The sequence below is a fragment of the Sciurus vulgaris genome, assembly GCF_902686455.1.
Source record: "Sciurus vulgaris genome assembly, chromosome: 5".
Taxonomy (NCBI): domain Eukaryota; kingdom Metazoa; phylum Chordata; class Mammalia; order Rodentia; family Sciuridae; genus Sciurus; species Sciurus vulgaris.
The window spans coordinates 97,630,354-97,642,407 of record NC_136465.1 but is presented as its reverse complement, the minus strand read 5'-3'; the positions used below and the strand labels follow the sequence as shown (position 1 = coordinate 97,642,407).

Here is a 12,054-nt window from a genome sequence, read left to right as displayed (position 1 = left end):
TAGGTCGGGAGTTCAGACTCTGCCCCACAATGCCAAGGTTCATTACAACTATGCCAATTTCCTGAAGGACCAAGGTCGGAACCGGGAAGCCATCTACCACTACAGAACAGCCCTCAAGTAAGCGCCTTGCAGGGAGAGCACTGGCTGTTGTGCTGTGAAGACCCGGGTTTATTTCACTTATGCCCCCCCATACACGAGGGGCCGGGGGTTTCTACTGAGGGTGCACGTATCCTTGGAGGTAGGGTGGTTCTTCAGAGGAAATCTTTCAGCTCAATGTTCAGTTCTGTTGTAAATGGGGTAATTCTATCTTGGTTCTAAAATGTTTTCTTTTAAGTTTTCATTGCTGCACATTATTCAGTAAAGTAACAGTCAAATACATTTGTGCAAACAGAAGTTGGCTATTAAAAATATATACTGGTCATTTTATAGGATATGTATTCCAGTGAATTCTTAATAGTATGTATGTGGACAGCTCCCTGCCTCCTATATCTGAAAGAATTTGTCGGAAGATAATTTGAGTATAGAAATGAAAACACTGGTGGTTGTTTTAAATTAAACAGAAAAAATACTCGATCACCCTATTAGGAATATGTTAATTCTGTGTGTGTTTGTGTGCATGTATGTGTCTGTGTATATATTCTCTAACACTCTTCTTGTGTTTTCCATTGGAAAAAAGAATACCTTAGATATGACTTTAAGGGCAAAGTGAAACTTTTAAGTTTTATATAACTAGCAGCAGTCTGTGGGTACTCAGTTGAACTGAAACTGTGACTTTACAGATGGCTTACTCTTAAAGGTCCCAGATAATAAATGTATTTAACTTTCAACGTGTGGAGACATGATGTTATAGTTTGGATCTGGAATATTCCCAAAGGCTCATGTGCTAAAACCTTGATCCCCAGCCTGTTGTGCTCTGGAATACATATCCTTTAGAAGGTGGGCGGCACACTTTTGCAGGTAATAGTGGCACCCTGGCCCCTTCTTTCACTTTTTCACCAGATATGAGCTGAATAGTTTGTTCTATTCTATCTCCCATCATGATGTGTTGCCTCACCACAGGCCCATAGCAATGGGACCAATCAGTGAAGGACGGAAACCTCTAAATTTGTGAGCCAATATAAACCTTTTGTCTTTATAAAGTGATTATCTCAGGTGTTTTGTCACTAATACACATAATTAAGCATAGCCTTGTTATTGTTAGTTAAATAAAGCAAGGTGAATCCTCTCTTTTGTTGAATACTACTGATGCTCACAGAAACTTCTAGAAGAGAAAGATTAGTTTATATTTTATTAAATTTTCTGAGACTACTCCACTTTGGGACATGATTAAAATTTATATGCCAAACAAATCATATTAAAGTGCCTACTAGAATTGTCTCAGAGTTTAGTTTGCAAATCATCATCATTATATTTTACACAAGAATATTGTTTATCAATCCAAATCTTTTGGGCTTTAGAACCTGCTTACTTAATATTCAATATGGCAAAAGTTATAAATAGTATGTATCAAGATTATGATTAAATACTTTTTTCAAGTACTACAAGAAATGTGAGTCCCAGGGAATAATTGTAAACAAACTTTTTTGTTGAGGAATACAACTTATTCATTGTGGAATAGAAGGTAATCTGTAAGATCTAATAAAAAATTATATTCTTTCACTGGAAGACAATTTTCAAGACGTTTGCAATACTTATCTCAGTTGGTGAGATTGTGGTTTATATTTTTGCCTTTATATTTTCTGGTGTGTTCCAGACATTCCACAGTGAGCATGTATTACTTTTGCAATGAAGCAATGTCATTTTCAAAAAGACATAGTCCTTCCAAGGGTTTATATAAAGTATATTGTGCCTTTCATAAGTAAATAATGTTTAGTGATTTTAGATGGTATTCTGGAAGGAAGGAAAAGAACAAGTTTGTCTAAAAAATACTGATTAGAAGGAACTGTATCAGTCTCATAAATTTGTTTCAATATAATAGACTATTTCCTATCAAATTCAAATAGAAAAATACGGTAGACCCTAAGGCACAGCCTGGGCAAAGGTGTAAATTACACAAAATTTTCTTGCGATTGATTTTATAAAATTATAATAGTTGGTTGGGTATTTCTGCTTCTTTCCTGTGAAACAATAAAAATAAGTGTTTGCTCCAGCACTGTGCTGCTAGAAGAAATATGTCCCTGGAGAAATGGGGAAAAGCAATTAAGGCTATAAATGTACTGTCAAGTAATTAGTGAATTATTCAGTGCTCTCAGACCAGGTCCAAAATATTTCTGATCTAAAATATCATTGTTTTTGTGTGGTTACCCCTGTGATAAATTTTCAGCAGAGGTGAGTGGTTTTTCCCCTTTTCTTTTTAAATAAATTTCCATGCTTCGTGTTAGAGAGTAAAGGAAAAGTACCAGGACTGCCTATCATTCTGATGGTTATTTATCCTTGGAGACTGGAAGATTGCCCTTATTTTCATATTGCTATTTCTTTGTGGAAGTTGCTGAGTCAGGAATTCTTCTCCCTCCCAACTGCTCCACCCCTACTTCATTTTTGTGTATCCGGTGTTTTCCATATTTCCACACAGTAAGAAAGAGAGTGATTAGGGAAGTTCAAGGTGAAAGGTAAAATGACCTGGGACTGGGGTGGTGGCTCAGTGGTAGAGCACTTGCCTGGCATGTGTGAGACCCTGGGTTTGATCCTCAGCACCTCATATAAATAAATAAATAAATGAATAAAACCTTTAAAAAAAAAAGGTGAAAGGGTCTGAAATCAGTTCTAGCAATTATCTATGACTGTTGAAATGACTGTACAGATTCCAAAGGCGATGGTGAAATGAGCCATCAGGGTTGTGTCTATACATATCTTTTTCTGACTGACTTACAGTTCTAAAAATAACACTGTATTAAGTTGGTGATTATATACAACATAAACATTATGCTTCTTTTAAACTTTATATTTAGATAATATAGTGCTAATACTGACTTCTCTCTCCGTGTACTTCATTTGTGCTAGAAAAGTCACCCCTGGAAAATGCTGCAGCCGAGACCCAAATCATGAAAAAAGCACGTGGTGTTGGTGGGGTCAGAAACCTTTCTTTAAATCCTAAACAAACATTAACGTTAACTTTGCCTTACTATGAGGAGTAGCTCTCATGTTTAGACCTACTACAGTACTGTAATGCTTCGGATTCTCTGTGTAGGAGAATCAGATCACCACACTGACATATTTGCCATCTGCCTCCAGAGCTTTCTGACCATTCAGTTACTGTGGGGCAGGTTCCTGCCATTTCACCTCATGCAATGGAGGTAGAAAGTCCAGCGACTGCCCAACGATTCAGCTCTTTAAGCACAAGATTTCCCAAGAAATGTCTATCCAATAAATCCTAAGTAAAATGCAGATTATTGAATGTGTACCTAACCACACGTGTACTTTGTTGATTAGGTTAAAAATTCACTTAAAAGTGCAGAATCTCTAAAGCAAATCATGCACAATGTTGAACATTTTATTTTACCCTGAAATTTCAAATGTACCTTCACTTACCAATCTTCTGTTGTCAAAACAAGTCCTTTTCTTTGAGTAAGAGACTACTGATTAAAATCTGCAAAAACCACATCCATAGTTTATTACTATCATTACCAGTTTTATTAGTTTAAACTGTAATAAAATTTAGAAGTACTTGCTGGGGGTACTGTAGCCTGTACCTGTAATTCCAGCAATTCAGGTGGTTGAAGCAGGAGATTCATAAGTTTAAGGCCAGCCTGGGCAACTGGCAAAAAGTCCCAAAATATAAAACAAAAACCACGGAGGAGGTAGATGTGTCAGCAGTTGCCTAGAATAGGTAAGGCCCTAGGTTCAGTCTCTAGTGCAACAATTTAAACATACTTAATTTGTAAAGTGATTTATCTATCTCAGATTTTTTGGATCTTTGTCCTTTAGTCCTTTACGGTTCTCACATCAAATTTAACAAGAATATTTTGAACAACTTTTCTCTATTTATTTTTTCAAGTCTTATTTTGCAGACCTCTTTTTTTCTCACATATGTTGTCTGTTTGCAAAATATTCCATTGTACTATGCAATTGTAGTGAATACTACGACTGAAGAAAGTTAACAAACACAACTGACTTTTTAGCAGTCATCCACTCAATGCATGGTAGTCAAAGACCCGGACTCATAGAGAAAGTTTATGAAGTTCTATCCACTAGTATATTTTACAGGAACTAGGGGACATCTGGAAATCTGATGACACAACCGACACACTGTTTACCGTTTTTACTGTAGGTGATAGAGTCATGTAATTTGTTTTTCAGCGACCATTTGATTCCCCTGCATGATTCTATTACTGGTTGGTTAAAATAGATTGGCTATTAAGAACCCTGGGATGGAGAATAAAGTTTGCCTTTGTGCAGCACATCAGAAAGGCCTGTCCACTGTCTGCAGCAAACTGTCACATGTTCCACTGAACATTTGCTCACTTAAATGTCCTCTTCCTCCTATCCCACTTCAATAAGCCCACACCCAGGTATGCCGATGTGTCCCAGGTGGGTGAGCATCAGATGTGCACTATTCCAGCCTCAGACCAAGGCTGTGATTCTTGGTCACCCTTCTTTTTACAAGGATGGTTTCAGTGTGCAATATGCAGTTAAGATTTCACTGGCACCACCACCCCAGTAATGCTGTGAAGATGTATTGCCTACCCTAAAGGTGGCTTGGAAGTGCTGGGGCAACATGTGATCCTTAGAGGATGGCCTTGTCCACACCTAACATAGCTGTACTTGATGTTTTAAACAGAAAAACCAAAAACCAAAAGAGGACTATTCCCAAAGGTATTCAAAATCTCTTTCCCGACTATCTTCTGTTGGCATAGCTAAATATTTTAGTTATTATTTCCTCTTTCATTTTTTGATATTTCTATTGGCGCATTATACTTGTACATAATGGTGGGATTCATTGTTACATATTTATATGTGTGGCAGCATAACTAAATTTTCTTTTGTGTTTTTAATGCTCCCATACAAAAGAAATCTTCACTTACTATTTGACACATGGGAAAGGATAGAACTAAAATCTTCCTGACTGGAATGTGTTAAGTATATAAAATAGAGACTTGTCATGCTAACAGTGCTTATTGATCTAATTCTTTGTGTTCCTTCCTGGATGGATAACTAGAATTCTATAAGGAGATGCCATTAGACTTAAGATAAGTGTGTGTAGAAATCAGCAGTAATAAAGAAATGAGTATTAAAAAAACACCATTATCATTAGAGTCTAAAGAAATCTACCATGTCTAATTAACTACCGTTCCCTGATGTTTTAGGTATATCAAAATTACATTTTTCCTTTAAAAATTGCTGTATAAAGTTGGTGGGGTTTGAACATGTCTTTAAAATTAAGAGTCAATGAGTATTTTAAAAATCCTTCTTTGCACAGCCTATTTTGAATGAATATTTAAAATAACTTCTCTCCTGACTACAAGTGGCTTTGGATACCAGCTGCCATGTATTTCTGGAAAGAATTAAAATTCCAGTAACATTTGTTAGTCAGTTTTAACAAGTAGAGATGGTTTTTTTGTTGTTGTTGTTGTTTGTTTGTTTGTTTTTTTTTTTTTGGTCTGGTGGGTTTCTTCTTTTCTTTTTATCCATTTATAAAAGTCTAGATTTGCTTTCCAATATCACAAATAAGTACTTGAAATTATTTTTTTCTTGTTGAAATTACGTTCTCAGTACACACAACACACACACACACACACACATATATATATATTTGTGCTAATTAGATTTGACAGGTTTATTCATTAAATTTAAGAAATTAACCATTATTTAGGAAAAATAGAATTTTAGTCACATTGTAGCCACACATATGAACTGAATTTCAAAGTGAAAGTTCCCTAATTTATCTTCAAAAATGTTTCACGCTGTCTTTTTTCTTTTTTCCTGTCTTGTACCCTTTTTTTTACATAACTCGCTTAAGTATGGTTCCCCCATACAGGATCCAAGGCAGAGATTTTCAAGCAGGAAGTTTATTAAGAATGTTCTCAGAAACAATAGGGAAGGAGGCCAGGGAATCAGGAAGGACAGAGAGGAAGTTGAGATGCCATTGCATCAGAGGCCTCTGCTGATCCTGTGGGGAGCCCTGGACCCAGGATGGCCCCTGAGATGGTCATGAGTGGAGGTCAGAGATGAACCTTTACAGCCTCTTAGCAGCCAGGCACTGCACCAAGGATGCAAGTGCCAGAGAGGAGCTGAACTGAGAGCTGTCAGCAGCCAACTCTCCTGGCACCTGGGGGAATAAGTGCCTTTAACCTGAAGGGGACATCTGGCTGGCACAAGACAACATCCAGTACATAAGACTTAATTTATAACCTCTTGTGCAGGTTGAGTATCCATTTTTCAAAATGCTTGGGACCAGAAATGTTTTGGATTTCAGACTTCATATTTTTAGAATAGGAATGTTCAACTTATATGAATAAATATGACAATTTTACCAGAATATGATTTAGAATTCTGTTAAAATGAGAATAGTGATGTTCTCTGCCCCCATAGGGTTGGAGCATTACAAGATAATTCATATAAAATGGTTAAAACGATATGTGAACAGCTTGGGAGGCTGAGGCAAGAGGGTCACGAGTTCAAAGCCAGCCTCAGCAGCTTAGCAAGATCCTGTCTCAAAATAGAAAATAAAAAGGGCTGGGATGTGGCTCGGTGATTAAGTGCCGGTGGGTTCAATCCCTGGTACCCACCCAACAACAACAAACAAAAAATGATATGTGAAGACCTGAAAATGATATATCCAGTAAATGTTATTAACCTAACCTAAATCTGACCACTGCTCTTCACTTCCACCATCCCATCACCTCTCATCTAAAGTACTGGAGTAGTTTCCCATTTTCTCTGTTGTCAGTCTCTGCTCAGCCCAGCGGGCGTGGAGAGGTCCCGTTGCTAGCAGCAGTACCCATCCGTCTCACAGCCATCTCTGTGTCCCGCAGGGTCTGATCCTTCACTTCCCTTACTTGCTTCCTACTACCTTCCTGTCCCCTCAGCTCCCATGCTGGCCCTAGGCACATGCCAATCATGTCATGTTCCTGTCTCTAGTTGGCAGTTCCTTCTTCCCAAAACACTCTGCCCCATGTCTAAATGGCTGCCTCCCTCACTTCTTTCACAAGTGTCATCTTCTCTGTGAGGCCTTCCTGGCCACCCTACTTAAAAGTCTAAGGACCTCAAACATACTCCGTTCCCCTTTGTTGCATTTATTTCCATTTATGACCCTCTCCCTACTTACCTGTTAATGTGTTGTGTGTGTTGTACTTAAAAGGTGAACCCCATGAGGGAAAAAAATTGGTGTCCTTATCCTCAGAATGGACAGTGCCAAGAATGTGGCATTTAGTAAATATTTGTTGAATGAAACAAAGCTACCCATAAACATTTGTGTTTTTAAAGTATCTGAATTGTCTGATAATTTTTTAAAAGTTTGTGCGATATAAAAACTAAAAACCATCAAAAGTAGAAGATCTTAAATTACATCTGTCAGACACATATCCACTATTGGATCTATCGTTTCCCTTTTTCTGGGTGCCCCAGGGACAGAGTGGACTTACGATGTTAATTTCTAAAAATCCTTTGCTTCATGCCCATCAACTGGTACTTTTATGCTAATTCTTAAACACACTTTAGTTGCTGCCATCTTTATTTACTTTTTTTGATATTTTATTGATACATTATAATTGTTTGTAGAGGTGGGATTTGTTGTTGCACATTTGTACATGCAAACAATATGACAATATAATTTAAGTTGCTTCTGTCTTTAAATAAACATACACAGGAGCCTCTCTGTATCTCTCCTTCCCCTCTCCTGCCATTCAGTCTTTCTTATCTCCTTCCCATCTTTCAAGTGGCAAAATTTCCCCAGAAGTCACAACGTCTTCTTCCTTTTATGTCCCTCTTCTTACTCACCCAGCTCCCACCCCACCCTTGATACTGCTCTCTTCAAGGTCACCAGCCACCTCCATGCGGATAGAGTCAGTGGACCCTGTTGTTCACTCCCTTCCCTTGAAGTAGTCGTTGTTTAGTGTCTTGTGTTTCAGCGTGGTGGCACTGTGCCTTGCTGATTCTTCTGCTATTTCTGTAGTCTACCAAGCACACAATAGAGCAGTTTCTTGCCCCTCCACACCTTCAGTGGGCCTTCTTTTCATCCTAGTCTTTCCTTCTAAGGAGTTTTTTCCATTCCAAAAGCTGTGATTGTCGTCTCCAATCTACCACTTCACCATGTGTCTGTCCCCAACTCCCACAGCGGTCCACCCAGCAAACTGCTGACCATTTCCACAAATCCCCCTCTGCTCTTCATCTCAGTGGATCGACTCTCCAGAATTCTTCCTGGCCCTTTATTTTTCTCCTTTCCATTCTGTGCTGTAGTCAGAATGAAATCTTTTCATTGGCTGAGTTCTTTTTGCTTTTGCTTTTCTTCTTTGGAGTACCTTCCTCCCTCTTCCTGCTTTTGCCCCTCTGTCCTGGTGACTGGTCTCCACCCGTGGCTGTCCCTCCAGGAAAATCTCCTCTGCTCTGGAAACCCGGCCAGTGCTGAGGGCCCTGTTCATGTTTCCTCTGTCTGCTCCTCTCAGCTTGTGCTCCCCTCTTTTCTGCTCTGTCTGCTCTCATAGCAACACATTAAAGGCAGTTGGTTCTCTTGTGTCTCTTCCACCCCAGGCCACTCTTTAGAGCAAGGACAGTTTTCCCTTTACTGCTGTGGACCCTCAGTAGAGGGCCTGGCTTTTTGTAGGTACTTCATAAATGTTTGTGGCAAGAGTGAATGAATGTAATACATAAATCTCTGTCACAGAACCCTTAGTTTCAGAAGACAGCTCCACAGAAGTGTTTCTCCTTGAAAGAACAGTTCACTTGTGGGTTGGAACATTTCTGCATTATACAGGACTGCCCTGTGCATTGCAAGGTGTCCAGCACTCCTCGCTCCTGCCCATTATATGCCAATAATGACCCCCAATTTTTGAGGTAGATATTCAGAATATGTGCAGTCTGTCCTTCCTCACCCCCCCCCCATCTCCTTGGTGGGCAGGTATTGATTAGCAATAGGGACATTCTTATCTTGCCCACTATTGTGTCTTTTCTAGATTAACCTATCCATCAGTGCCCTCATGCTAGGAAATGTTATTACAACGAGGATCCCAGGAGCACATTGATCTGATACTCAGGAACCATACAGAACTTTGAGTCTCCTCATGACCTTGGATGTTTTAAAATTGCACGTGTCTGGAATTCCTTTTGGTGTTGAGCATATTGGAAAAGCTTGGAAAAAAAATTGCTGTGGTACCTATGGGGATCATTTGCTTCAGTTGATGAAGGACTGCTTTGGAGTTGACACAGAATTTTCCTGCATTCTCAGAATGGAGGGTTACTTGACCTTCACATCCAAGGACCCACACAGTATAGGAGAAACCGATGGGTATAAGATGAATTGACTGTTCACTGGGTTAGCAATGAAGGAATAATGGATGTTATTTTGACAGATGGGAGCAAGTCGAAGGCCATTGGCAGCAGAGAAGAGAATGATGTTTTGTTTGGAGGATAAAAAATCTATAGGCGGGAAGGAAGGCTGGCTGCTCCTTCTGGCATGGACTCAGTGGGGCTATGGGGGGAGCCAAATCAAGCCACCCGTAGGTCCTGCCTCTGGCCCCAAAGCAGAAAATGTATGTAAAGTAACAGGTGTGATGATGGATATTTTATACCCACCAGCCCATTTGTTCACAGAGGTCAATGTGTTATTGCCCTTATTTTTATAGAGAAAGCAACCAAAGCACAGGCACAGCTTGAAAGTCACCCCAGGCTTGTAACTCCAAGTTCAGTTATTCTTCCACTCCAGCAGGGCAGTTTCTTATCCATCCTGCCACGGTTACCGCACCTCTGAGAAAGACTGATTACGTTTACAATTGCTATGTAAAAGAGTAGAGAATTATTTTGCTCAGTAAATTTCCCAACCACTAAGTTCTCAGGAATCAGGAAAATTTCAGCCATTTAAAATGACTCATTTCCTGAGGACATCCGAAAGCCACAGTTTTATGCTACATGGTCTTGGAAAATCAGCAGGGTGGAGTTCTTCCGGATCATTCTTAGAGATCATCTCTTGGGAGAGGTCAGACAAATTAGGTGGCCCCTGGTTGGAGAATGTGTCCTGTTCCCCTAAATTACACTTGAGGTTTTATCCGCAAGGCTGTCTTTAATGGATCAGCAGGAGTACAGTGAAGGGGGAGTGGGTGGATTTATTTGCTAAACTTTAGTGGCAGTTTCAAGCAATTAAAGAAGTAAACCAATAAAATGATCAGTCTTGGACTGGGGTTATGGCTCTGTGGTAGAGCACTTGCCTAGCATGTGTGAGGCACTGGGTTCGATTCTTAGCACCACATATAAATAATGAATAAAATAAAGGTCTATCAACACTAAAAAATAAATTAATAAATAAAATGATCAGTCTTACCCACATGCAATTAAATGACACAATGATTTGAATTTTATCACATGAAGGAACCAGGGACTTAAAACATAACAGATACAGTTGAAAACATGCCATCAACTTCTGAAAAAGTTTACTTTGTGTATATTTATATAGTCCAGTGACATTTAGGTTTTCTGGTTGAATTTCCTCCTAGTCATGTTTTTCTTTTGGATTCTTTTTTTCCTCAACAGGAAATAGAAAATAAACATCTGACCTTAGCATAGTTAACCTCAAATAAATTAATGGGTGGAATGAAAATCAGACAAATAAATCAGGGTGTGTATACTCTGAAAGGAAATTGCAGAATGTAGCACATGATTCAATATTATTTGAACAATGAAATGCCTTCCAGGCCACTCAGACAGTGAAAAATTAACAGCATCCTTAACTTTGGAACAGATCACAAAATTTAAATGACTTAAATAAAATATAAAACCAAACTTTAGTCATATACATCTTCTGTCTGTGGATCTTTAGTTGAGGTTAAAACTTAAAAACAGTAAACCAGAGAGCACAGTCTTACACATTTACTGAGTGTTGTTAATTCTAAATATTTTCCATAATACTGTACTTTCAAAGATGCCATGACTGTTTTGTACAGCCGTAGACAATTTTTCCCGGTGGATAAGAATCTCTGTAGCTAAACTTCCTGAGCTCTGAGTTTATTTCGCTTCTATTACTGAGAACTATTTCATATAATTGGTCAGTTAAACAAAAAGTAGAAATTATTCCAAATGAACGCTCTGACACGTAGCAATATATTTGTTTGCAGAAGGTTGAATGACTCATGTATCATTTGAGAAAAGCAAATAGATATACAGTGATCATTCACCTTCCTAACATTTAAGAACACAGTGTTTCTAAGATACCTTTGTTAAAAACTATAATCTAATATTTACTTAATTTTTCCCAGTCTCCCTTTCTTAAACTATAAAAGAGTAGACTAGTTCTGTTTAAGGAATTTTGAAGGTTAAATACAATAACTGTTGAGAAAGTCTTTTCAAATGTAAAGTAGCATTAACTCACCCTAGAGCCTATTTTCTTTTATCCTTACCTTCCATTTTTGACTGAGGCAACTACTTCCTTCCAGCCGCTATTTTCTATTAACATGTTGTTGATGTTCATTTCTCAGAGATAAGATGACTGAGAATGAAGGGGGCATAATGTCCTGACTACCTACTTTATTAGTTTTTTAAAATATTTATTTAGTTGTCAATGAACCTTTATTTTATTTTATTATTTATATGTGGTGTTGAGAATCAAATCCAGTGCCTCACATATATTAGGTAAGCACTACTTCTAATGAGTCACAACCCCAGTTCTGAATACCTACTTTATTAATTCTGCTTCAAGAAATGCCCCTTGATTAAAATTTAGAACCCCTTAAATGCTTAAATGCTGTTGTTTCTCAGGAACCAAAATTACCCAACACTAGAAAAAAAATTCTCTTTAGCTCCTAGAACCAGATCTCTATGTATCTTTTTCAAAGGGGAAAAAATAAATTTCCCCATGCCCCAGAACTGTATGAAAACATTACATGGTTTCTCCATAATAAAATTTTAAATTTA

The 12,054-nt window shown here is 38.3% G+C and overlaps 1 protein-coding gene across 2 annotated transcripts in view; it reads left to right on the top strand.

The window, feature by feature from the left end:
• Positions 1-12,054, top strand: part of TMTC1 (transmembrane O-mannosyltransferase targeting cadherins 1) — a 265,889-nt gene that overhangs the window by 205,901 nt on the left and 47,934 nt on the right. For both annotated transcript variants that reach the window (XM_079139333.1, XM_079139332.1), the window contains exon 11: positions 4-117. In XM_079139333.1, the coding sequence (XP_078995459.1) occupies positions 4-117 (114 nt within the window). The remainder of the gene's footprint in view (positions 1-3; positions 118-12,054) is intronic.